The sequence below is a fragment of the Sorghum bicolor genome, chromosome 4 (genome assembly GCF_000003195.3).
Source record: "Sorghum bicolor cultivar BTx623 chromosome 4, Sorghum_bicolor_NCBIv3, whole genome shotgun sequence".
NCBI classification, from domain to species: domain Eukaryota; kingdom Viridiplantae; phylum Streptophyta; class Magnoliopsida; order Poales; family Poaceae; genus Sorghum; species Sorghum bicolor.
This window is the reverse complement of record NC_012873.2, coordinates 48338954-48365946: the sequence shown is the minus strand read 5'-3', so window position 1 is coordinate 48365946 and position 26993 is coordinate 48338954. Positions and strand designations below refer to the sequence as shown.

General features: G+C 42.1%; 2 protein-coding genes across 2 annotated transcripts; one reads left to right on the top strand and one right to left on the bottom strand.

The window, feature by feature from the left end:
* Window positions 11145–16261, top strand: LOC8056073 (3-oxoacyl-[acyl-carrier-protein] reductase 4). Its single transcript, XM_002453830.2, has 11 exons — window positions 11145–11319; window positions 11719–11861; window positions 12067–12120; window positions 13568–13648; window positions 13758–13803; window positions 13885–13979; window positions 14059–14091; window positions 14195–14329; window positions 14413–14506; window positions 15770–15852; window positions 15948–16261. The coding sequence occupies exons 1-11, from the start codon at window positions 11166–11168 to the stop codon at window positions 15978–15980; spliced, it is 951 nt and encodes a 316-aa protein (XP_002453875.1). The 5' UTR covers window positions 11145–11165; the 3' UTR covers window positions 15981–16261.
* On the bottom strand, window positions 17818–19597 carry LOC8059570 (60S ribosomal protein L35-4). The gene is made up of 4 exons (XM_002452091.2): window positions 19439–19597; window positions 19207–19342; window positions 18956–19112; window positions 17818–18136 (listed from the first exon to the last, which is right to left on the bottom strand). The coding sequence occupies exons 1-4, from the start codon at window positions 19440–19442 to the stop codon at window positions 18062–18064; spliced, it is 372 nt and encodes a 123-aa protein (XP_002452136.1). The 5' UTR covers window positions 19443–19597; the 3' UTR covers window positions 17818–18061.

Below are 26993 nucleotides of genomic sequence, written 5' to 3'. Positions count from 1 at the left end.
GCATCGGTAGAAGCGGATACTTACGAAAGGACCAGGTGCATTTCAGGAGAAGTTTGGGAGAAAGATTTTCTCAAAGTTGCCGATTATGAGATTCCACCGATCCAAGCAGTCGGTTCTGACGACGGTTTTTAATGGATAGATTCGCCGATGATGGAAAATTAGGCCAGGGATTCACATCGGCCGATGATTTGGTAGAAATAGATATAGGTAGTGGTGATAAGCCTAGGCCTACTTTTATTAGTGCTAAATTAGATCCTGAGAGTAAGCAACAATTGACTAGTTTGTTAAAGGAATATAAAGATTGCTTTGCTTGGGATTATACCGAGATGCCTGGTTTAGACCGATCAATTGTTGAACATCGGTTACCCATCAAGTCTGGATTTCGGCCACATCAGCAACCAGCCCGCCGATGCAATCCTAACATTCTACCTGATATTAAGGCCGAAATCACCAAACTTATTGAAGCCAAGTTTATTCGGCAGTGTCGGTATGCCGAGTGGATTTCCAATGTTGTTCCAGTTTACAAGAAGAACGGGAAGCTTCGGGTGTGCATTGATTTCAGGAATCTCAATAAAGCTACGCCGATGGATGGATACCCAATGCCTGTCGCCGATCTACTGGTTGATGCTTCGGCTGGTCATCAGGTCATCAGCTTCATGGATGGTAATGCAGGTTACAATCAAATATTCATGGCGGAGGAAGATATTCCAAAAACCGCATTCAGGTGTCCCGGTCATGTTGGGCTATTTGAATGGATAGTCATGACTTTTGGGTTGAAGAATGCTGGTGCTACTTATCAAAGGGCTATGAATTTTATATTTCATGAGTTCATCGGCAAGCTCGTAGAGATTTATATTGATGATGTGGTGGTTAAGTCTGGAGATTTCTCAAAGCATCTTGCCGATTTACAAAAAGTGTTAGAGTGCACAAGGAAGCATGGATTGAAGATGAATCCCAACAAGTGTGCATTTGGTGTATCGGCAGGGCAGTTTCTTGGTTTCATGGTACATCAGAGGGGTATTGAAATTAGTCGAAGATCTATTGATGCCATCAATAAAATAGTGGCCCCTACCAACAAAACCGAGCTCCAATCCTTGATCGGCAAGGTAAATTTTATCAGGAGATTTATATCGAATTTGTCTGGTAGGATTCGTGCTTTCAGTCCTCTTCTTAAATTGAAAGCCGATCAAGAGTTTATTTGGGGAGAAGAACAGCAGTTGGCTCTGGATGAAATCAAGAAGTATCTAGTAAATCCTCCAGTTCTAGTTCCACCTCAACAAGGGAAGCCCTTCAGATTGTATTTATCTACCGATGGATCGGTTATCGGTTCAGCTTTAGTTCAAGAATTTGAAGGGAAAGAAAGGGTAATTTATTATTTGAGTAGGAGGTTGATTGATGCTGAAACCAGGTATTCGGCCATTGAGAAACTATGCTTATGCTTATATTTTTCATGTATCAAGCTGAGACATTACCTGTTATCGGCCGAATGCACTGTTGTTTGCAAAGATGACGTGGTCCGATACATGCTATCTATGCCGATTATGAGTGGTAGGATCGGTAAATGGATTTTAGCGCTATCGGAGTTTGATTTGCGTTACGAATCGGCTAAGGCAGTCAAAGGGCAGATTATGGCCGATTTTGTGACTCAGCATTGCGGTCTAGTGGAAACCTTGGAAATTGTACCCTGGACGCTCTTCTTTGATGGATCTACCTGTGACCGGGGGGCAGGAATCAGCATTGTATTAGTTTCCCCTAAGGGGAGGAAGTATGAGTTTTCCTTGCCGATTGTTGCCACATCAACAAATAATCAGGCTCTGATCAAGGGATTGGAGTTGTTAAGAGAAGTTCGTGCTGATGCTGTTGAAATATTCGGAGTTTCTATGTTGGTTATAAATCAATTGGCCGGAAGCTATGAATGCCGAAGTGAAGTTCTCATAACTTATTTCGAGAGAAGTATGCAACTGTTAAAGGAATTCAAGGATTTCCAATTGGAGCATGTTCCCCGATTGTATAATGAAGACGCTAATCGGTTAGCTCAGCATGCCTCGGGATATCAGCCAATGATTAATGCGACATCGGCAGTCGGTGCCGGTGATTGGAGGAAAGAAATTATTGACTATCTAAAAGATCCATCCAAAAAAGTTGAAAGACGGGTTCGATTTCAAGCAACCAAGTATGTGCTCCTTGAAAATGAATTGTATTATCGAACTATCGACGGAATTCTTCTCCGATGCTTGGGTGATGATGAAGCTAGAAGTTTGATGGGGGAAATCCATGAAGGAGTGTGTGGAGCGCATCAGTCAGCTTTTAAGATGAAGTGGATGATTCGAAGGAATGGATATTTTTGGCCAACCATACTTGAAGATTGTTTTAAATATTTCAAGGGATGTCAAGGTTGTCAAAAGTTTGGTAATATCCAGAGAGCACCCGCATCGGCTATGAATCCTATAATAAAGCCTTGGCCGTTCCGGGGATGGGCCATCGATCTGATCGGCCAGATTTATCCACCATCTAGCAAAGGGCATAAGTTCATTCTAGTTGCCACTGACTATTTCACTAAGTGGGTTGAAGCTATTCCTTTGAAGAAAGTCACATCGGCCAATATGATTGATTTTGTGAAGGAGCATATTATTTACCGATTTGGGATTCCCCAAACGATTACTACCGATCAGGGCACCATGTTCACATCGGGGGAGTTCGATGAATTCGCAATCGGTATGGGAATTAAAGTGTTGAATTCTTCTCCTTATTATGCTCAAGCCAATGGGCAGGCCGAAGCGTCTAACAAAGGAATTATCAAGCTTATTAAATGAAAGATTGAAGAAAATCCTAAGCGGTGGCATACATTATTAAATGAAGCATTGTGGTCTTATCGAATGGCTTGTCATGGATCGACCAAGGTATCACCCTATCAATTGGTGTATGGACATGATGCAGTGTTGCCTTGGGAAATTAAGGCTGGATCTAGGCGATTATCTTTTCAAGATCAATTAACTTCCGATGGTTATGCCACTTTGATGACCGATGAATTGGACGATCTAGCAGGGCATCGGTTAAAAGCTTTAATGAGTATAGAAGAAAATAAGAAGAGAGTTGCTAGATGGTATGATAAGAAGGTGAAGGCTAAAGAGTTTGCCGATGGGGATTTGGTATGGAAATTAATTTTACCAATTGGGACCAAAAGTTCGAAGTTTGGAAAGTGGTCTCCTAATTGGGAGGGTCCTTATCGGATAAGTCGATCGGTTCCTGGTAATGCCTACATTCTAGAAACCCTCGAAGGAATTGAATTTCCCAGAGCATTAAACGGCAAATATTTAAAGAAGTACTACCCCAGTATATGGGTCGATGCATAGAAGTTTAGGTGCCGATAACACTCCTATCGGCTGGATCCAAATGCTTGGGGACAAGACTTGGTGTTTCAAAAGTTTAGGCGCCGATAAGAGTCCTATCGGCTAGACTAAAAGCTGAGGAAGCAGGAAAGCGCAGATACAATGCCGATGGAAACTCTATGTGTTAAGCAGCGTCTGGATTGCCGATATAGCGCGTAGCCGAATTTGGTTGGCTGCTTCTATCTCTTTGATGTCATCATCGCCAGAACCTTCTATCGGCTTCAGCTTCTTCTTCAGTTGGAGTGCTTTGCGACCATGAGCATTTCGCTCGCGCTCAAGAAGCCTGATGGTCTCTGGCAATTGGCTCTCCTCCTGTTGGGCTTGGGACAGAGCGTTCTCTACTTCCTTGAGCTCCGCCAACAGGGACTCTTTTCTTGCCGATAGATCGGATATCTTCTGCTTCAGCGCGTCTCCAGAAGATCTCAGGATACCGATGTTCTTGTGCTTCTCATCGGTGAAAAGCTTCTCTTTCCTCATTTCATCGGAGAGTTGAGTCTGAGCGGCTCTATCGGCAAGCCGCCGAGAAGCTCTTTGGTACTGCAGCTGGCGACTCTCCAGATGAGCGGCTTGGAACAGGATTTCTTCAACATCGGCTGGGATTTGGCCTCTGAGAGTTCTGAACAGGGTCTTGGTAGGGTCGGAATCATCAACCAATTGCGCTGTGTCCTGGTGAAGAAGAGCTGACAATTCTTCCAGCCTGACCCTGACCTCTGCCGATGTGATGCCAACCGTCTGAGAAGTGCTTGCTTCTTCACCTTCTTCTTCAGAGAGATCAATGGCGAAGGAGAACAAGCTATCAGGAGAATCTTGTTCCTGGGAGGGAAAGCAAAATTAGCTCATACTTAGAGAATCGGCAAATAGTGCTAACGGTAAACGGTGACTTACTTGCTTCAAGGCGATCTCTTGTCCTTGACTGAAAGATGCCGATGGAGCTACAGGTTGATCGGCTGAGACTGCCGATGAAACGATATCAACTGAAAGAAGACAAAAGGAGTTATGAGGCTAGATAAGAATAAGTTCATCGGTAGCGATATTGTTAAAGTATGTTACCTGGAGGAGGGACAACGGTTGTCTGAATCGGGAGAACTGCCGATGGTATAACTGGACCCACCGGGCCAGTTGTTTGTTCGCCCGTGTCAGCTGATGTATCTTCTGTTTGAGATCCTTCCTGTTGGGGTTCTTCTATCTGTGGTGCTTCCTGCATAGGTGGGGGAGATGGTGCTTGCTGTGGCTGGGCTTCTGGAGAAGAAGGAGAAGACTCCACCGGAATTGGAGATACCGGAGGATGAGGGGGAGTTGCTACCTTCTGGCGCTTTGTTCCAGTCTTAGCACCCATGGTGCCCTTTCTCTTGGGTTGGCTAGACTGGGGGGCATCGGTACTCTCACACCTGGCTTTCGCCGATGCGCCGGTTTGCTGCAATAATGAACAAGAGTTTATAAGCATAAATATAGCCGATATAAAGATAGTCAGCATAAAGGAAAAGATTTGACAGATTGCCTTGAAAGCCCGCGCAAGAGTGGGAGCAGCAACCGTTGGTGATGTCTGAGTTCTTCTGGTGGTGACTTTCCTGAGGCGTACACCCCGATGCACGATGGAAGCTAGAGTGGGAGCATTGTGGCCGATTGAGGAAATCGGGCCTGATGGAAACAAGTCGATCGGCCTGCCACTCCTGCTAACCGATGGAGGAATATTGTCAACCTGCAAAAGGAATACAAGGGTAAGCTGCCGATGGGGGTAATATTGAGAAAATGAAACGTTGGTTTGAGTTACTTACAGTGTCATCGGGAACTTCGTATTCGGAGTCAATCATGCCGCGGTATGAAAGTGTCGATCTGCAGAATAGATGCTCTTTCTATTCTGCCCACCATAACTTGTATGCCTGAGTGATAAAAGCAGCCGGAACCCATTCTGACAGATTTACATCTATATCGGCGTTTGGTGGTAGTTGGGCTGCTCGAGTCCACTCAAGAAGGTTGTTGATAGTTTCTCTGGGTTTTATCACATCGGCATAAGGAAGTGCAATCGGCAACTGGCCGAAAGCTAACTGGCGAGCTAATGCCGATGGATTGTAAAATTCGTAAGTTTGAGGGGAGGTTTTTGTGCTACCAAAGAAATTCACTGGAATGATTCTGGGAGTCACAATTGCCATCATCACCTCATTGTCCCTGTCGAGGGCTTCATCAAATGGATTGAAGGTCAGAGGGAGCATGCTATCTGGGTCATCATAAGCCAACCATGGTCGTTCGTCTCTGGTCAAACCCTCATACAGAGTCTGGAAGAATCGGCCGATCTGATCTGGATTACCCCCTGAACCAGGCAGAACTATGACAGCTTCGCCAAAGTTTAAGGGGGCGCGTGTTGCCGATTCCTCTTCACCCAATACATGGTTTTCAGCTATATCTCTTGGGAAACGCTGTGTGAACAGGTTGAAGTTGAGACGCTTGTGCAGATGCAGATTGAGCCACATGTTGACAAACCACCAGGGGCCTCCCAAGTTGCCAATGGATTGGCCGAGCAGAAGTTTCTGGGCTACTTGATGGAGAAGGTGGTAAGCAGCGCCAAGCAAGTATCGGCCGAGAGGGAATCGGCCACCGTTAGCCAGTCTTTCTGCTGCCGATAGGTAGACAGAAGTCGGTCCTGCCGATCGACCACAGAATACAAACTTGTCCAGCCACATATTCAGAAAGGTGGTTTGTTCCTTTATGGTGACAGATCCTTTCCCACGGTACTTCTGAATGTACCCCGACCAACCGCCGATAGCGCGAGTCTCCACTTTGGCACTAGGGGCAGTATCAAAAAAGTGGGTGCTATCGGCAGAAGATATATCTAGACCAGTAAGCATGGCTACATCGGCAAGAGTAGGAGAAGCGGGGCCGTGGCCAAAGGCAAAAGCATTGAGGGTGTCTGACCAAAAGTAGGATGCAGCTATCAGCAGTGACTCGTTCCTATGCATATCGGTAATGGACAATCTAATGCATTGGGCTAGATTCCTTTCACCCCACTGAACTTCATTAGAGTTGCTGACCCTCAAGAACCAGTCTTTCCACCCTACAGTTGGGCTGGGCCAAGAGCGGAAGGTGTCCTTCCACAGATCTAAGGAAAAATTTTCGGCTCTGAAGGGGATCCTGTTGGTTTCTGCGTTGATAAGGTCAGTTGGATCTGGGTCCCCTAGAGGGCCGAGGCATTGAAGGTGTGGTTGATCGGTGGGGATGACAATTTTGTTGGACAATTCCTAGTGATTTTGGGCGTAAAAAGAAATACAAAAAGGAAAGAAAAGGAAGATGTTCAGTAAAATGAATTGTGAGTGAACAGGGATATGAAGAAAAATACAGAAGACGGGGTGGAGATTTAACCTCAGGGACGACGAACCCGACGGCCATCTTGCTGCGAAGGAAGCGTGTGAAGGCGCCAGAGTTGATGAAGAGGGGTACTTGTCAGAGACCTTAGGAGTTTTTGGTGGCGCCGCCGCTGGAAAAGTAAAGTTGGATAGTAGAATGGTGTGATGGGGAAGGAGTACCCAAGAAGGAACTATTTATAGGACAAGATGGGCAAGGGCAAATCCGACTTATCTCTTTGCCGCATCCGAGAAATCCGAGGGTACTCAGGTGGATATGGTAACTGTTCGCACGGTGATTTGACGGGAAGCGGTCATTATCTGAAGATATTTTACTGTGCGAGATCTCCTGGTCGGTCCATCGGCGATATTCTATAACGGTCATATTGCCGATGGGCGGATAGAGGGGAAGTAACCGTTTTTGCGAATATCCTGGTCAGAACATCGGCAGATCTTTGTAACGGTATTGTTGCCGATGTACGACTGAGAAAAATGCCCGTTTAGGAAGTTGGGGATTTCGAGGAATCTGCGGAGGATTAGGATCAGAGTTGTCCAGATTGAGGTTGTCGGTTACCAGATTAGGAGCATTGATTGCGGGAGGAAGCATCATTACTGCAGAGAATTTCGGAGCATTAATAGTTTTATACTCCGAAACTGGGGGGCATGTGTTGACACCGTTTTTGGGCGAGTGTCTAGGATGGCAGGATAAGGTGGCAGTACGATGTTTACAAAGCGGGTTGCCGATGAGGATGGTTGCCGATGAGGGAGAAGTTGAATGTGACTAAGTCCACAGGTAGTAATATGGTGCCGATGGCTAGATAAGAAAGTCTGCCGATGACTATGGCAAAGGATCTGCCGATGATGCGAAGGAGGAGTCTGGAAGCTGCCGGTCGTTATGTGGAGGAGTTTCGGTTTGTCACGAGGGATAGTTTTGTTATTTCCTTAATTATTTGCATCGTTTTGTATACGGATTCCGTGTAATTTGGAATTCGAATTCTAATCGTGTCTGGTTGTAGCTCTTTGAGCAGGGTATAAATATAGACCCTAGGGCCTTGTAATAGAAAGAAATCAATCAAACACACGTTTTTACTCATATTCCAGCATTTACTTTTCGACGACTTCGTCATACTTTTTCCTTTTGTTACGAGTTCTTAGGAATTCGTCGACTTAAGCTCGGCGTGTTCTCAAGTTCCGCGTGAGTACCTCTTAGCCGTGACATCCGGGCGCATCGCTGTTGTCAGGACTAAAGTATTCGAGTTATCACCTTTGCCGATAGCAAGGTCAAATCGGCTGGCACGCCTTAACGTTTGAATCGGGTATTAGCCCTTTGTGTTTGCAGATCAGTTTTGCATCAACATGTGTTCAATGTATTCTTCCTTCCTGTACCAACCTGTACATCCACTGGTACCATCCCACTAAAATTAAAAGAGAGAATCAAAAGTTTAATTAATATCATTTAAAAAAATATACACATATATAAGCAAATGTCTGGAAATAACTCACATTACGATCCAGACACTTGTAGAATATACGACCCTTGTTTACTCCCTCTTTCGACACTTTGTACTCCATCACAATCTTCTGCCCACACTTGCCACAAGTAATGAGAGGAAGTTCCGGCCGGTATCGCTTTTGAACCCGTTGAGAGACCGAAGACCCGGTCACGGTTGCCATCTACTATCCATACTCAATTTTTAAACAATTATAAATTCCATATTTACTAGTAAACATGTATGATTAAAGAAGAACCTAATAATATCCTTTATTTGTCTAGTTACTTCAACAAATCTTCTAAATTATACAATAGACATTATGTAGTAATAAAAATAAATCAAGTGATATTAACAAACCAATTAATTTGAACTATCCTACTTTCTAAGATCATAAAAAGATACTATAATTCATTCTTGCAAACTACATTAATACTAGATCAACCATGAAATATGATATATATATATATATGGATACTAATTCATGTGAATGATTCAAAATAACAAAGTGGATTTGAGCTAAAAATGATGAGAACATCACAAGCCAAAAACAACATGAAAAAGACAAGAAATGCTGAAGTTAGTCACCTCCAAGCACGAAGAGACGATGACGGAGTCGAAGAATATCAACGATGGGCGTCGGAAATGAAGAACAAGCAAGAAGAAGCTCCAAGAACAACAATGGTGCTCTCGGTTTCAAATGGGCAGAGGGGAGGAGGGGGCGGGCCTATAAACCGGAGCTTTAGCACCGGTTCAGGGCAAAAACCGGTGCCAAAGGGTCACCCTTTAGCACCGGTTTGTGTGCCAAACCGATGCTAAAGGCTTTGCCTCGGCCCATGGCACTGGCCGGTGCTAAAGAGGACCCTTTAGCACCGGTTGGTAACACGAACCGGTGCTAAAGGGTCCTTGCCCTGACAGCACCTGTCAGTAGCCGTTGGGCAGGACCCTTTAGCACCGGTTCGTGTTACGAACCGGTGTTAAAGGGGCCTTTAGCCCCGGGCCGTAAAAAGGCCGAAGTTTTTTGCTATTTTGGGCATCGACCAATGCCTCATTCTGCAGTAGTGAAAGATTTCATGCCAATTAGAAGTCTACGAAAGATTTCAGGTCTATTATTCTATGTAATGTCATATAAAATCACCTCAATTTCATTGTTAATGAAAGGGTCCTCTAGGGTTGGTCTTTTTAACCCTGTAAATGTTGATGCTATTGAATGGAGGAGAAACGCATGAAAAATGTAGCATTCTGATTCCTAAGGACTTAGTTCCTGCAGCAGCATTTGTTTTATAGGAATAGGTCACAATAAAACTAAGGGTCCTTTGGAACACAAGAATTTCGTAGAAATCAATTTATTTTTCATATAAAAACACAAGAGCCAAAACTTTTTGCATTGAACTAAAGGAAAAATTCTTCTCTTGATTCTATGTAGGAAAATCACAGGAAAAAAGAATCCACTTATACCTCATGCAAAATTTTCTATGCACAAGGAACAAGGACAAGCAAGAGATTAATAAGACAGGATACCTAGGTGAATAAATAAGTAACATGAATTTGTTCATGAGACTCCTTTAGAATTCCTTACCTTTTCTTGTACCTAGCTAAACGCATAATCCTACATAATTCCTATGTATTCAATTTCTTAGCATATGCATTCCTACATTACTATTATATTTCTTATTTTTGTGTTTTCTCATTCCTGCATTCTAAAAGGTTCTTTAAAGCTTCTTACAAGATCCTCGAATGACTATTTGGCATGACATTCAGAGAAGACATGGGTTTTCTGTGAGGAGTGCCTACAATCTAGTCCTACAACTGCAGGAAATGTGTTATGAACGACGTATAGGAGTATGAAGTAAACGAAATCAATCGCAGTTAAGACACACGATTTACGTGGAAACCCCTTTCAATGCGAAGGGGAAAAACCACGGGCACCAACCGACAACAATCTTACTATCTCAAGAGTTTTGGGTTACACGCTTATGGCGGCTTACAAGAGAATCAAGTCTCCACAAAACCCTAACAAGAGCATATATAACAGAACATATGACAATTTATATTAGTATAAACAATTAATCTCGTGTAATTATGCCTAAAATTAAAAAACATTTTTCCATCTTTCACCCTCAATATGTCATCTCTCACTCTTGACCTTATTGTTTGAGTTTAAATCTAAATTTTTTTTGTTACTGTCACACCACTCATATCATCATGGCCGGACCGTTCGAGCCCATGTGCATGGCTTTCCACCTTTATTGAACTCTCATAAAAGCACACACAAAAGTCATTAAGTTGAGTCTATCTTCTGTCAATCTCTCATTTGAGATTAATCGTTTATTGCATTGGCATTTATCATGAGCCTTGAATTATTTGATTTATTAAGGTTAGACCAAACCTAATTAGATTCAACAAAAAATAGCTAGGTCGTTAAGTTTGGTACAACTTAGGCCTTGTTTAGATTGAGAAAAATTTTGGATTTCGCTACTGTAGCACTTTCGTTTGTTTGTGGCAAATATTATCCAATCATAGACTAACTATGATCAAAAGATTCGTCTCGCGATTTACAGATAAACTGTAGAATTAGTTTTTATTTTCGTCTATATTTAATGCTTCATGCATGTGTTGTAAGATTCGATGTGACAGAGAATCTTGAAAAATTTTGGGAGGCCTTACAAGCATCGCATAACAAATTATACGTTCTGTTAGGACACGCAAATATATTTTGCTAATCCATGTTTCCCTGATCTCCCATCCATCATCGACATCGTGGCCTTCCGCCAGAAGCCATCCGGTTCGTTTCAAAAAAGAAGCCATCCGGTCGCCATCGGAGCAGCCAATTAGCCAAAAGCGAGCAAACCGCAGGCAGGCACACCCAAACGTGCCAAACCCCCCCTCCTCTACAAACGGCTCTCTCGCTGGCTCCCCGACTCCTCCCCACCGCCGCCCTCCGATCCCTCATGGCCGCTGCCACTGCCACTGCCACCGCCGCCGCCGTCGCGCTCGCCTCCCCGGCGGCCATCCGCGCATCGCCGGTGCGCCGCGGCCTCGTCAGCTTCGCCCCTGCGCTCCGCTCCGGCCCCGACCGCATCTCCCGCGCCGTCGCCCTCCCTGGTACGGCGTGCCGACCCCACCTCTAGAGTGATAGAAGTGCGGAGTGGTTTGGGAAGCTGCTGTCGATTAGTATTGAAAGGATTCCTCGATATTTCTCTTTAAGTTCCACCTAAGGCAGTATTGGAATTTGGACCAGCTTGGGTGAACAATGGGTTCCTGCTCTTGCGAATGCGTTCTTCTTCCTCGGCGTTCCTAACTTCCTATATCATTACTTTGTAACAAATTTGAGTGTAGATTTGGTCTACTTGTGTGACCAAGGCATATATGATGATGCCCTCGCCTGGTCATTCATAGGGAAACACTGAAGTTTGATCATGACGTCATTTCAATTCCTTTTTGTCAACATATAATATAATTCATATTTTCTTTTTTTTACTAAGTAATAAACTGTATTTACAGGTGTAAGAACTCATGTTACGGCTGTTGATCAAGTTATTGTACAAGGGGAGACAAAGTTGGAAGGTCCTGTGGTTGTTGTTACTGGTGCTTCCAGGGGGATTGGAAAAGCCACTGCATTGGCTCTTGGAAAAGCAGGCTGCAAGGTTAGCAGTTTAAGTAATCTGTTTATAAATATATAGAAGTTTATCGAATGTGTATGGTGCTTCTCTTAAACTCTGCAGAAGCCTCAAGCCCATAATGGCCATTGCTAGAGCAAGCTGTTAGATTGTAAATTTAAATGGACCACTATGCATAATGGATAAATGGTTTTATCTTCAGAATTTTATGAAAGCTGTGATTAAACTGCAGGTCTTGGTGAATTATGCCCGATCTTCAAAGGAGGCCGAAGAAGTCTCAAAGGAGGTAAGTTTGAATTGTGGCAAGTGGCGTCTTAAATAAACTTTGGTTTCCTCTTCTTTATTCTTCTTGTTGTTTTCTTTTTGAGCTCCCCAAGCAATGCTTGAAAGATAAGAGTAAGTCCTTGTTTAGTTCCGAAAAAGTTTTTTTGGATTTGGCTACTGTAGCATTTCGTTTTATTTGGCAATTAGTGTCCAATCATGGACTAATTAGGCTTAAAAGATTTTTCTTGCGATTTACAGGCAAACTGTGCAATTAGTTTTGTTTTCGTCTACATTTAATGCTCCATGCATGTGTCCAAAGATTCGATGTCATGGGTGAAAAGTTTTTGGATGGGAAACTAAACAAGGCCTAAGCAGAGAAAACAGACTTAAAATGCAATGGCAGGATGCTATGTTTAAATTAAATTTTGCCAGGCTGCCATCTATATTGAATGTATATTGTGGCTGATAAATTAATTTCTCGTTAAGTTTCTTTCCAATCCACTCAAAATTTGTGGACTTCTATTGAAATATTTACTGCTTCTTCCGGAATTATCCCTTATGTTTCTCTTAGAGCAAATCATTCAAACATTTCCATTAGGAAATAAGTATATATGATATAGGATTGTTGACTATACTAGTGCTTTAATATGGAAAAATAACCAATAGAGACCTCACTGCTCATTTTCTTTTCTCTTCTGCATGGTAGGTTATCCGTAAATACATGTGTAGATGAGTTTGCTTGATGATCAATTATTACCCACGAGGCCACGACTCAGAAAAAGACCCCACTAATATAGCGGTTGCATTCCACTAAACATCGTTGATCCTACTGTCATTCTAAAAGTTATCCTTAGTTTCTCTTCCATCTCCAACACATTTAAGATGACAATGTCATGTCAGTAATGTATTTTATTAGGGCAACTGTTATCCAATCCGTATGTCTCAGCATTCTCTCAATTATAAATAACATTCCACCTCTAATGTCAAGATACACACATATTGATGCATGTAATTTATGAGTTTTTGTCAATTACCAAAATGGAATATTTCATTGGTATGGGTCATGTTTCAATATTTACTTATATAATCAATATCTACTCCAATCAATTTCTTGTAGCTGATCTGGCATTAGGACAAGTGCCAGGTCCTAGGGGAATAATAAGGAGTATGAATGAGACTTTTTTTATTCAGATGTCACAGTTCAAATATAGCCCGATATCCTTTGGTCGTTGACAAGATAAATATATTTAATAAACTATTTTTCTTGAACACACAGGAGATCTGCGTACCATCATATATTCGTAAACTATAGATTGACATCTGTTGGTGTTTCAAGGGATTGTCAATGAATGTACTATTTGAACGGAGAACTCATTTCTTGTTTTTTTGGGAGCAGATTTTTTTTCACTCTAATTTTACACCAAACTATATCAAACTTAAACACATACTAATATTTCTATATTTTACAGATTGAAGCATCCGGAGGCCAGGCCATTACCTTTGGAGGAGATGTTTCCAAAGAGGCTGATGTTGAATCTATGATAAAAATGGTAGGTAAGTTGGGAGTGAATTTTTGAGTTACCCATTTGTTATTTCTTACATCAATTCTTCTCCTTTTCGATTCTGACAAATATACATGTGCAAATCTTGCACTTTCAGGCTGTTGATACATGGGGAACCATTGATGTGCTAGTAAACAACGCAGGTACTGCCAAATCTATTTTTTGTTTTGCAACTACTCCCATTTGTTTCACTTCCAACAATTGGAACAAAAAACTGATAATAGGAATCACACGGGACACATTGTTGATGAGAATGAAGAAATCGCAATGGCAAGATGTGATTGATTTGAATCTTACAGGCGTTTTCCTTTGCACGCAGGTACCCCCCCCCCCCCTCTCTCCCCCCATTTTGCTGCAACAGTTATCCTTTCTATCTCACATCAACATACACTTTGCAGGCTGCAACAAAAGTAATGATGAAGAAGAAAAAGGTGGGCAATGTTTTTCATTGTCAGACTGATAGTTTCTGGTTTTTGTTATTATGCATATATCTCACTTTGTATACCAGACTCTTATTTTTATACTGCAATGCAGGGAAGAATTATCAACATAGCATCGGTTGTTGGTTTAACCGGCAATGCTGGACAGGCTAATTACGCTGCTGCCAAGGCTGGGGTTATTGGGTTCACGAAAACAGTTGCTAGGGAGTATGCCAGCAGAAATATTAATGTGAGCACACCTTTTGATTCATCATCTCAAAGCTTTCATCCTGTTTTGCAGTTAGTGAACTATTTCTGAACTTCTCTATTTAGGCAAACGTTATCGCTCCTGGCTTTATTGCATCAGATATGACTGCTGAACTTGGAGAAGAGCTAGAGAAGAAAATTCTGTCAGCTATTCCCTTAGGTATAATATTACTTACATGTTCACATCCTCAGCTGTAACCAAATATTCCTTAGTGCCTATTCAATGTGGTTAGTTTCTTCATTCATTAATCTGTTCATTCCTTACTGCTTTCACTCCTTTTGGGCAATGTGGTCTGTATTTTTTTAATTGTTTCTTGTTATTACTAGTCAGTGCATGTGTGAAGTTCATGTTAACTGCCTTTGATTTGTTTTATGAAAATGTAGGGACATAGGCTGTGTCAGCCAAATTTGTGTTTTTATATTATTTCATAGTACAGATGATGACAATATAATTAATTAATTAGTTATTGCTAAATACTTTCAGTGTGGTTATTAGTTATTGACTGCGTGCATTCTTCATACATTGTGCCATATTCAAGCATTAAGGATAGGAAACACATACAAACAAAAAAAAAACTCTTTCTAAATATTGAACCTTGATCTCAAAGAATCCATTGTTGTTACTGCTAGGTGGAAGGTCCAAGTGTCATGTCAGTCATACTGGAGTTTTTAAAACTTTTTAATAGGTTCAAGGTCCAAGTGTACATGTCAGTGATACTGGACTTTCTAAAACATTTTGAATAGGTAGGCCCTTTTGGGATCAAAGTGAATCCTGACTGGCTTGTTTTAGCCCTTAGATAAGCTAGGTTTCAAGCTGCAACTTCAGTTGAAGTTGGAGAGGGGAACAGGCTTGTCCAAGTGTATCTATGAATTTTATTTACCAGCGAGTTACAAAATTTGCACGTTGAAAGTCATTTTGATGATTTATTTACTATGTAGTTCATCAGCAACAGCAGATAAGTGAGATGTATATAGAGAAAGCAGCAACAAGGCCCAAAAGAACATGTATCGACATTGCTTACTAGCTGTAGTTTGTTCTCTTTTTGAAAAAAAAAATAGTTTGTTCTCTTGAAAAGTAATTGAAACACACCATTATTAAAGTCAGCTACAGATTCAAATATTGTGTCATGAACCCATGGTGGAACTGAGGATTTCTGTGGCTGGATTCACTATGTCCACCTTCCAGTTATTTTACAGTACATGCTGATTGTGAAAACAAGGTGACTGATTGGATCGACTCACCATATAGCAAGTTCCTGTGTAGTGCTCACCTTTGACAAGCTTAGTTAGTAGGGCTCTGATCTATGAATAAACATGATTACATGAGTGTTGGATAATGCAGTTTTGTGAATTTATGAAACAAATAGAGATATTATCTCATTGCATCACTCTCCGGAACTAATTGGTGTATACAAATTCCTAGGGCGATATGGTCGGCCAGAGGATGTAGCAGGTCTGGTGGAATTCTTAGCCCTCAGCCCAGCTGCAAGCTACATCACTGGACAGGTCTGGTTACAGATGGTGTGCGTTATCTTTTCTTGGTCCTTGAAACTTCTGAAGCGTTCTCACCGAGCTCCTTTGCCTTGTGTTGTAACATGCAGGTCCTCACCATCGATGGAGGGATGGTAATGTAAAGGCTTTGGTAAACTCTTCAGGCTTCAAATTTGTGCCTCTGCGGGCCTCTATTATGTGTCGTCAAAAAAAATGTGATTCAGTTTTGCGGGTCATCTTTTGTGTGCAACGATCTGTATTATCTAGTTCGAAGGGACAGTTGTAAGAGATAATACTAGAAATTTATAGACGTATATTTAGCTTTCTTTCTGAGCGATTGGCAGATTGCTTCCAGCTCCAGCCATGTTTTCTGGTATATCGGCATGCCTTTTCTTCTTCTGGAAAAAGTCCTTGATATATCGCATCCGCCGGTAATGGACCTACTTGCCTTCGCCTTGCTCAAAGATTGAAGTTTGAACTAGGAAGTGCTCTTTTGGAAAACACTTTGGAACGAGGTACATAGTCTCACAGATCAGTGTAGGCTTTGCACACATCCCTTCTCGTTTTCATAACTCATCCCCTACTCTCTTGGGTTCGTTTCATTTTGGTTCTACATTTTCAATTCGCTCCGTGTTTATAGTTTCATGAAGACAGCCTGACGAGATTCATACCTGAACCTGTGCAAGAGTTAGGTTGGATCTGAACAAAATACGCTCGAAGATAACCATTGTCCGGCAACCAGATTGCTGCGGCAGACTAGTTCCCCCACCCCCCCATTTGGTGCCGCGGCAGCAGCACGAGGATTGCATCGAACACGCGAAAATTTTTAGATTTAGCGTAGTATTTTCGTTGTATTTGATAATTAGTGTCCAATTATTGACTAATTAGACTTTAAAAAATCGTCTTACAGTTTTCATACAAACTGTATAATTAGTTAAATTTTTTATTTATAGTTAATGCTTCATGCATGCGTATGGGACGGAAAGAAAAAAATTTAGAAACTAAAGAGGGCCTAACTCAATACCTGCCAAGTCTACATGAATCAGATTCAGGCCTTGTTTAGTTCACCATAAAATCCACCTCATCACATTGAATCTTAATGCATATATATAGAGCATTAAATATAGATAAAAAATAACTAATTATACAGTTTGCCTGTAATTTGCAAGACGAATTTAAGTCTAGTTAGCTCATGGTTGGACAATAATTATAAAATACAAACGATATCAAAATCTAAAAAATAATTTAGATATAAACCAGGCCTCAGAAGCACACGCAGAACTGTTAGGGCTCGTTAGGTTGATCCGGTTTGGGTCTCTGGAATGATTCCGGATGGATTTGCTTCATTAATTTACATAGTTTTGATAAGCTGGAATAGTTTCTAACCAAAACCATGGCAACCGAACGCAGCCTTACTCGGTTCGAACAAAATTTGAAGCGAGCAACAAACGCGATGCCCACGCAGAACATAAGTCTGCTCATCCAGAGATGAACCCGTTTCACCTGTCTTTTATTTTTCCAAAAAGAGAGAAACAGTACTGCTATATAGTACAAGTTGCAAGAGGCTTTCATTTTACCAACAGCCTGTTTGCTTAGAACAAGCCATGGCTTCACTAATTTGTTGTAAGAGAAAAATACTACTAAATAACTAACTCAGACAATCTAAGTGAACAAGTTAAAAGACCATTTCACCTGTCTTTTATTTTGCCAAAAGACTATTTCACCTCTACTACTATGAGGTGCAGGAGGCTTTTATTTTACCAAAAGAGAGCAAAATAGCTCATATAAACAGTGCTGCTATAGTTCAAGATATAAAGCTTTTATTAAAAGAGAGAAAAATACTAAATCCGTTCACTCTGGTATAATCTGCTTCCATGGTGGATGTCTTGACATGTGCTAGCATCGTGCACTCTGATAGCGTTACCAACTACGGGATTGTCACAGTAGGGGCAAAAACATTACAGCATGAGTACAATTGGGTCAGTCACACAGATATAATGACCGTTAAACATCTTGCGATAAGATTGTTGACCAAGAGAAATTAACACCAAATATGAGAGCCGATACGAATTGCCAGTCAAACCAATCTAGGCATTTGTGGTTACAGAGCAAACAGATCTTACTTTCGACCACAGCATGTGTCCATACAAATCAAAACTTAAAACACTTCCTAGGGAAAGGAACAGCCGATGATATGCTAAGCACAGCATCTCACAGTTCTGACCTAGGCCTTGATAGCATACTTCCTCATGGGGAAGTACTTCTCACGCTTCTTTTCCCTCTCCGTCTTCAGAGAAAGCTGCAGGACAAATAGAGCAAAATGTCAGGACATCTATGATTAAAAACCCAACTCAAATAATTATCGACTGCAAAATTTCTGCTACAAACAGGTGATGACGGATAACAGAATATCAAAGGATTGGCACTGCAGTGTCACATTTTAAACAGGTTGGTGTTTCAATTGACACTCTCACATGTCACACCTTCAGGAACTGATTGTATACCTGCATTTCTGCTGTGTCATAGCAATTGAAAGATCACACAACTGGCTAATGCGTGCAGGCACCTAATAACCCTAAAACCTAAACCAAGACATTCTAGCAAGAAACATCCTAATATCATGTGTGAACAAATTGAAGGAAAAACATCATGAACCACAAAAGCACGTGTCTGCTACATCTTGATTCAGTCAAGAAACTTAATTCACTTTCTAAAGTTGCATACTGAAAGATCTATTAGCTCAAGTAGCTCAAGAGGAAGTTCAAAAGAAAACATCAGTTACTCAATTAATGATTTATATCCAGCAAGGAAGGAACATATAACCAAACTTATATACAAACAAGGCAATCAAATCACACATTGACGGCACAATAGATTGTCAGAAATAAGTGCCACTAGAAAATACAACTTATATACAAATAAACCAATCAAATCACACATTGACGACTCAACAGATTATCAGAAATATGCGCCCTGGAAAAATATATACTCAAGGTTCCACCTCATTTCAATAAGTCATGATGTTAGTATATAATGAAAGTAGCAGCAGAACATCTTAAAGTGTCTCAATTAAAACGAAGAGCAAAGGCGTGCAACCACTAGGAGCGGCAGTGTATACCTGGTGCTTGGTCAGGCGGCGGCGGATGGCACGGGTCTTCTTGGGGCGGAGGTCGAGGGGGAGCAGCTTCTTCTTCTTGTACGCCTCCCGCAGCGCCGACTTCTGCTTCTGCGAGATCACCGTGAGCACGCGCGCGATCGAAGTGCGCACCACCTTACTGAAGAATCACAGGGGAGCGGGTACAATTCGATTCGATCAGTCCAGTGAAGACCAGAGAATAGCAGGAGAAAAGAGATTGCTGGTATACGCACATCTTGGAGAGCTTGTTGGGTGCGCCGCCGGTGACCTTGGCTACGCGGAGGAGGGAGAGCTCAGACTTGAGCTCCTTGAGCTGCGCCTGCAGGTCCGTCTTGCTCTTCCCCCGGAGCTCGTGCACCTTGATCCGGGCTGCCGGTCATCGCCATACAACAAAAGGGGTGTCAGATCGGCGCGAAGATAAGGAGGATAATCCCAACGAAGGATGGAACCCTGGCGGCGGCTTACCCATGGCGACGGTGGCAGTTGCGGCTGCGACGGCTGCGGCGGCGGGGTGAGGAGGAGCGGTGCGCGAGCTGAATCGGTGGTGGCGGCGGAGGATTTTATATAAGAGAGGGGAGCGTGTGGGGGGCGGAGACAAAACCCTAGGCTGAATAGCGTGGGCTGACTGGGCTTAATTGTGCTCAAGGGGACGCGACTGGGCTAAATTGCGTCGAATCAATAAGAGTTTTCCTTTTTCCCCTTTTATATTATTTTTATTAACGAACAATTTTGATTTTTTGAGACCGTGTTCTTCTTCATTTTAAATTTGCACGAGGTTGTATCTTGTACAATGCTCTCTCCTCTTGAATAATAGACGGGTTTATGATGTGTCCATGAGTTGCAGCATCAGTGATAATTATTTAATTTTATAGTCTCCTTTTTTGGTTAGATTTTTGAACTGTCCTCCATTATCAACTTTTCATTGCTTGAGTAGACTTGTGATCTTACTAGTGAAATTTCAGACGAAAATTGAACTACGCATCTAAACATTGGAGATTTTAAAAACATTTTACCGGGTTAAACCTTGATTAGCTATTTCAGCATAGATGTCTCTAAGGGCATTGTTTGGTTCTCGTCCAAAACGTGCCACAACTCACTGTGCCTAGCATTTGTCTTTGGTTGACTGCCGAGCATACGGCAGCTTGCGATGCGCCACACCTCCATAGATAGATTTTAAAAAGATTTCACTGTTGCTGCTTAGGGGGTGTTTAGTTACCTGCATCTACCATCTCGGCCAGGCTCTCCATATGCGAGAATAAGAGTTTGTTTGGTTGATGTATCTGTTGGACCAGGCTCTCTTCATGCAAGATTCCTCTTGCAGCTAGGCTCTAGAAAAACATAGAAATCGAGCATTTCTATAGAGAAAATAGTTTTATATTCAAAATTTTATGAAAGTTGTGATTAAACTGCAGGTCTTGGTGAATTATACCCGATCTTCAAAGGAGACTGAAGAAGTCTCCAGGGAGGTAAGCTTCAATTGTAGCAAGTGACCTCTTAAATAAAATACTTTGGTTTCCTCTTCTTTCTTCTTCTTGTTGTTTTCTTTTGGCGCTCCCCAAACATTGCCGGAAAGACAAGAGTAAAGCAAAGAAAATGACTTAAAATGCAATGATACGATGCTATGTTTAAATTAAAATTTACAGGCTGCCATCTACATTAAACGTGCATTGTGACTAATAAATTAATTTCTTGTTAACTTCCCTTGCAATCCACTCAAAGTTTGTGGACTTCTATTGAAATAGTATTGCTTCTTCTGGAAGTATATATAACATCCCAAGTTTTTGTGTAAACCAAAAATACGAGCTTTTTTTAAATTTTCATGTAATTATGCGAAGCATATAGTTTTTAGGTTAAACCTAAGTCTAAACCGCTAACAAAGCATCGCATACATATAGAATTGTTTGTAGGAGAGTGCCTAGGCTCTTGAGTCAGTCTTGTGCTTGAGTTGTTCGAATTTTGGAGTGCATAAATCTGTAGCAACTTCTTTTCAATCTCCTTTTGACCCGATCCTAAATTCCTTAATTCATAAATAGAAAAACTATTTTCTCCTCTCTTAGGTCGAGAACCCTCCTTTTCTCTCCCTCCTTCTCTTAGCCTAGCCCCTTCTCCCCTCTTGGCCCAGCTACCGAGTGGCGTTGGCCACATACCCGAATCTCTCTCATGGCCTAGTCGCACCCCCGTCTGACCTAGCGTGGCCGCTTGCGCCTCCTCCACCTACGGCCCAAGCCGCCAAAGCCCAGCCTGCAGCTCGTGAGAGAGTGAAAGGTCCTAATATGGCTAGAGGGGGGGTGAATAGCCTATTTAAAAATTCTACAAACTCACTAGAGCAAGAGGTTAGTAAATAACAAAGCGAAGTTTTTTGCTCTAGCTCTAGAGGGGTGATTGCAAGCCACCTATCCAACAACTCTAGTTGATATGATCACTAGGCACAGAAGAGCTATGTCACTACAAGCTACACTAGTGAACTAAGCTACACACGGCAAGACTAGCAACTAAGCTAGTTACACTACTTTGCGGTAAGTAAAAGGAGAGGAAGAGATATTTATACCGCAGTGTAGGGGATGAACCAATCACAATAATATGAAGACCAATCACTGGGAGAAATCCAAAGAACAATCACAATGGAGACACACGATTTTCTCCCAAGGTTCACGTGCTTGCTGGCACGCTACGTCCCCGTTGTGTCGACCAACACTTGGTGGTTCGGTGGCTAAGAGGTGTAGCACGAACCTCGTCCTCACTAGGACACCACAAGAACCTACCCACAAGTGAGGTAGCTCAATGACACGAGCAATCCACTAATGTTGCCTTTGGCTCTCCGCCGAGGTAGGCACAAACCCCTTACAATCACCAGGAGATGGCCATGAACAATCACCAACTCGTGCCAAAGCTCCTCCGTAGCTCCAAGCCTTCTAGGTGGCGGCAACCACCAAGAGTAACAAGCAAATCCGCTGCTCAACGATCACTAGTGCCACTAGATGCTCAAACTCTAAGCAAAAACAACTAGGATCTCTCCCAATCTCACTTTGGATGAACAAATCTTGAACAAGGTGAGTGGGATGTGTGGGAGTATGCTCACAAGATGTATCAACAAGTTAGAGAGTCAAGAGCATGAGCATGAACCGGCCAATGCACATATATAGAAGCCCCAAGCATCAAATAGTCGTTGGCCACTTACCCCACTGTCTGGGTCCACACCGAACGCGTCCTAGTTCACACCGGACGCGTCCGGTATTGACCAGACCAGTGTCCGGTGCTCCTGACCATTAAAAAAACTATTCGTTGCCTTCAACGCTGACAAGGCATCAAACTCTCACTTTTTGATGCACCGGATGATCTCGGGTGAGACCGGACGAAAACTCAGGGAGCTCTGCAAATTGAGTCAACACCGGATGCCACACCGGACTCATACATCGGACGTGTCCGGTGTCACACTGGACGCATCCGGTATGCACTGGACCAAAACTCAGAGAACTCTGCAAGATGAGTTTGCGCCGGACGCTAACTCGGACGTGTCCGGTGTCACATCAGACACGTCCGGTATGCACCGAATGCAAACTCAGAGAGCTACTCGAGATAGTGTTTTCAGGGACTGTTTACACCGGACTCAAACACAAAGAGTCCGGCAAACTGAGCTCACACCGGACGCTCACCTCAGACACGTCCGACCTCATACCGGACGCGTCTGACCTCACAGAAAACTGTTTTTCAACTAAACGCTCTACACTTTCTTCCCTTGCTTCCATGTGCCAACACCAAAGTGTCTCAACACTTGTGCACGTGTGTTAGCATTTTTCAAAAACATTTTCAAGGGCTAATTGATTAGTTCACTAGGTCCTAATGCATATGCAAGGAATCCAATCACCTAGTGGCACTTAGATAACCGTTTTCACAACGAGATTACCCCTCTTAATAGTACGGCTATCTATCCTAATGTGATCACACCCTCTATGGTGTCTTGATCACCAAAACCAAAACCCTAAGCAATACCTTTGCCTTGAACTCCATAGGGTTTTGTTTTTCTCTTTCTTCTTTTCCAAGTTGAGCACTTGATCACCTTGTGGTCATCACCATCTTCACCATGATCATCACTTGCTCCATCACTTGGCATGTACCAACCTCATTAAGTCTACACACACTTAGTATAGAGGTTAGTACTAGGGTTTCATCAATTGTCCAAAACCAAGCTAGGGCTTTCAATCTCCCCCTTTTTGGTAATTGATGACAACCCTTTTTACAAAGATTTTCAATAAAAAATTTCTTAGATTCATGTTGCTTGCCCAAGCATTTTACCATGTGCAAAGGTTATGGACAAGTTTCATAAACCCAAATTGGTAGCAATTGCTCCCCCTACATATGGCTAAGAGTTTGGGTTTGAAAGCTTGCATATATGCTTGAATAGGAAATATAGGAGTCAATTTTTACCAAATGATGCTAAGGTGTAAAAAAATGGACCTTTGAAGCGTGATACCAATCAGAGTTGCCAATATACACCATCCTTAGTACCATTAGTAACTAGACATTCACAAAACTAGAACACCCCGTGAGATCAACATTATAAACAAGGTTCTAGTACCACTTGTGAAACAAATAATTGTCTAGTTGCACTACCTATGCATGCTAGTTCTTCATTTCATCAAACAAGCCTATAACTAGCAAACACCACACAAGCAAGGTATTTGAGAGAAAGCTTCTAAAGCTAATGCAAATGCAAGCAAACATATGTGATGCACATTCAAATGCAACATGCAAGTTTATGAGCTTGCTCCCCCTACTTGTGTGATTCAAAAATTTTAATTGATCCCCTTCTTTTATCATGTTACTTCCCTATCTTTGTATTTCTTTGTGATTTCTCTCCCCCTTTAGCAAATCTTTGGGAAATTCTCTCCCCCTTTGTCATCAATGACCACAAAAGGTGAGCTCAATTTTTAGATAGGTTAGTGTGAAACCATGTGAACTGAGATCATTTTCCCAAATTGGTCCAATCTAGATTACTTGCCTAAGATATTTAACTCAGTTTGATCCAAGGACAAGCTTCTTCATACCTCCAAATAAGGGTTATCTTGTACCATGTTGAGTTAAACACTTATAGCTCATATTCTAGATCAAACACTAGGATTGCAAGCCCACAAACATGTTATATGCTACCACTAGATCAAGTCAAGCATAGAAGCAATAGTGGTACCATACAAGCATCAAATTCATTTGATTTTCATGAATGAGCCTAAGACATGTAAGGAATGACTAGATGCACTAAACAAGTCCTTAGCATAGGATGAATGACATGTCAATCAATTTTACCTTGCTTTGCTCGAAGGAGAGGCATGTCATATAGTGAGGGTGCATCAACACATATTTGAGAAGTCAAGTATGTTCAATTCATTCCTTAGCTTGCAAAATCTCTTCTCATCAAGTGGCTTGGTGAATATATCGGCAAGTTGATCATCGGTGCCTATACTCTCAATGCAAATGTCCCCTTTTTGTTGATGATCTCTTATGAAATGATGGCGGACATCTATGTGCTTTGTTCTTGAGTGTTGAACTGGATTGTTGGTGAGCTTCACGGCACTTTCATTGTCACATAGCAATGGCACTTGCTTGAAGTTGATTCCAAAGTCCTTCAAAGTTGCCTTCATCCATAGGATTTGTGCACAACAACTACCGGCCGCAATGTACTCCGCTTCGGCGGTTGATAATGCAACACTATTTTGCTTCTTGGATGACCATGAGACAAGTGATCTACCTAGTAGTGGGCATGTGCCCGATGTGCTTCTTCTCTCAACTTTGCATCCCGCATAGTCCGAGTCGGAATATCCAACAAGTTCAAACTTTGCACCTTTGGGATACCACAAACCAACATTTTGTGTAAGCTTCAAGTACCTCAATATTCTCTTTGTCGCCTTCAAATGACTTTCTCTTGGTGAGGCTTGGAATCTTGCACACATGCATACACTAAACATGACATCCGGTCTTGATGCGGTCACATAGAGTAGGCTATCAATCATAGACCGATACAACTTTTGATCCACCATATTTCCACTTGTATCATTATCTAAGCTTCCATTTGTTCCCATTGGTGTGCTAATTGATTGTGCATCATCCATACCAAACTTCTTGAGCATGTCTTTTATGTACTTTTCTTGACTCAGAAATATGCCATTCTTCAATTGCTTGATTTGAAGACCAAGGAAGTAACTAAGCTCTCCAATCATTGACATCTCAAATTCATTAGCCATCATGTTTCCAAACTCCTCACAAAATTCTTGGTTGGTTGATCCAAATATGATATCATCAACATAAATTTGCAACACAAACAAGTCTTTGCCAATCTTTTTGGTGAAGAGAGTGGTGTCAACCTTGCCCATCTTGAAACGTTTAGAGAGTAAGAAATCTTTCAATCTCTCATACCATGCTCTTGGTGCTTGCTTCAAACCATACAATACCTTTCTTAGCTTGTAAACATGGTTGGGTTTCTTGTCATCTTCAAAACCGGGTGGTTGCTTAACATATACTTCTTCATTGATATAGCCATTGAGAAATGCACTTTTTACATCCATTTGATATAACTTGATGCTATGAGCACAAGCATAGGCCAACAAGATCCTAATTGCTTTCAATCTTGCAACCAGGGCATATGTTTTACCAAAGTCAAGACCTTCAACTTGAGTATAGCCTTGTGCTACCAATCTTGCTTTGTTCCTTACAACTATCCCATCTTGATCTTGCTTGTTGCGAAAGACCCATCTAGTACCAATGACATTATGATCACTAGTCCTCTCAACTAATTCCCATACTTGACTTCTCTTGAAATTGTTGAGCTCTTCATGCATAGTATTAACCCAATCAACATCTCTCAATGCTTCATCAATCTTCTTTGGCTCAATGTGAGACACAAAGGAGAAATGCTCACAAAATGATGCTAATCTTGATCTAGTTTGCACTCCTCTTTGAATATCACCAATGATATGTGTTGGGCATTCTTAACGTCATTACCAAAAGTAGACTTAGTTTTCTATTTCTGATAACGGCGCCAAAAATACCAAACCTATCCCTCATGCCACTTAAGCCAAGTTGTCATCCCCAGCATGACATGAGAGATGCGGTATTAAAATATGCAATTGCTCTTCTGAATGAATAATAAATGAGATCTGCAAGCGCACAGATTAATACCGATGTAGCATTTTAACCGGGAAGTATTCCAGGTATCGTTATTTATATTTTTACCACTGGGAAGGGAATGCTAATCATCAATGTTGATTATGGAATGAAATATGGAAGGCAAGTGTAATAGAGAGCATTTATCTATCTCTTTCATACAGGATAAATGTCACATAAAATCTCTACAACTAAAACATTCGTTGAACAATCGTCCACAGCTATCGCTTCGCTCGCCCGCTCGATGGCCAACTCGGCGCTCCCTCGCTCTACCCCGCACAGGGTGGGCCTAGTCTCGTGCGGACTCTCGCACGTCTCCAATGCCGGTGTGCAACATCTCGATGCTGTCGCGCCCCCGCCGCCGCCACAGGGCCACACCACCACCGGAAGGCCATCCCCAACCGGTGCCTCCACCTCTACGCCGTCGTCGCCCATCCCAGCCCAGCAGAATCCTACGCCTTTAGGGCTACTTTGGCAGCGGATGGAAATTAACCCCGGAAAGAAAGCCCCGCAGGTGGAATTTTTCGTAACTTTGATTCCCGCCTCTACCCAGGGAAGATATCCCACGCGTGGGGGAGTTTCCCTGCTCCTGTTTGGTACGCAGAACTGCACTGAACTAAACAAAGGGTATTACAGCAGAGCGAACAAGTGTAGAGTAAACTGCACCCTGCACTGAACAAGTGGATGTTCAACTTCACTCTGCATTGAACTGCACTCAACATTCAACTGTTGCAACTTCAAAAGGTCTACTATAGCTGCAAGCCACAGCTTGGTATGTAGAAAACCTTGGTCTTAGAAAATTGAAAACAATGTCTTAGAAAATAAAAAAACAAAACTTTTTAAATAAATTAAGGAAACCACCACA

What these genes read in the sequence shown, in the direction of transcription:
- LOC8056073 (XM_002453830.2), top strand. Translation starts at nt 11,166, where the DNA reads ATGGCCGCTGCCACTGCCACTGCCACCGCCGCCGCCGTCGCGCTCGCC. An exon ending in TGTGCTAGTAAACAACGCAG is followed by an intron (nt 13,804 to 13,884) that starts GTACTGCCAAAT and finishes AACTGATAATAG; the next exon opens with GAATCACACGGGACACATTG. An exon ending in CAAGCTACATCACTGGACAG is followed by an intron (nt 15,853 to 15,947) that starts GTCTGGTTACAG and finishes TGTAACATGCAG; the next exon opens with GTCCTCACCATCGATGGAGG.
- LOC8059570 (XM_002452091.2), bottom strand. An exon ending in CCCAACAAGCTCTCCAAGAT is followed by an intron (nt 19,113 to 19,206) that starts GTGCGTATACCA and finishes GTGATTCTTCAG; the next exon opens with TAAGGTGGTGCGCACTTCGA. An exon ending in GCCGCCTGACCAAGCACCAG is followed by an intron (nt 18,137 to 18,955) that starts GTATACACTGCC and finishes TTTGTCCTGCAG; the next exon opens with CTTTCTCTGAAGACGGAGAG.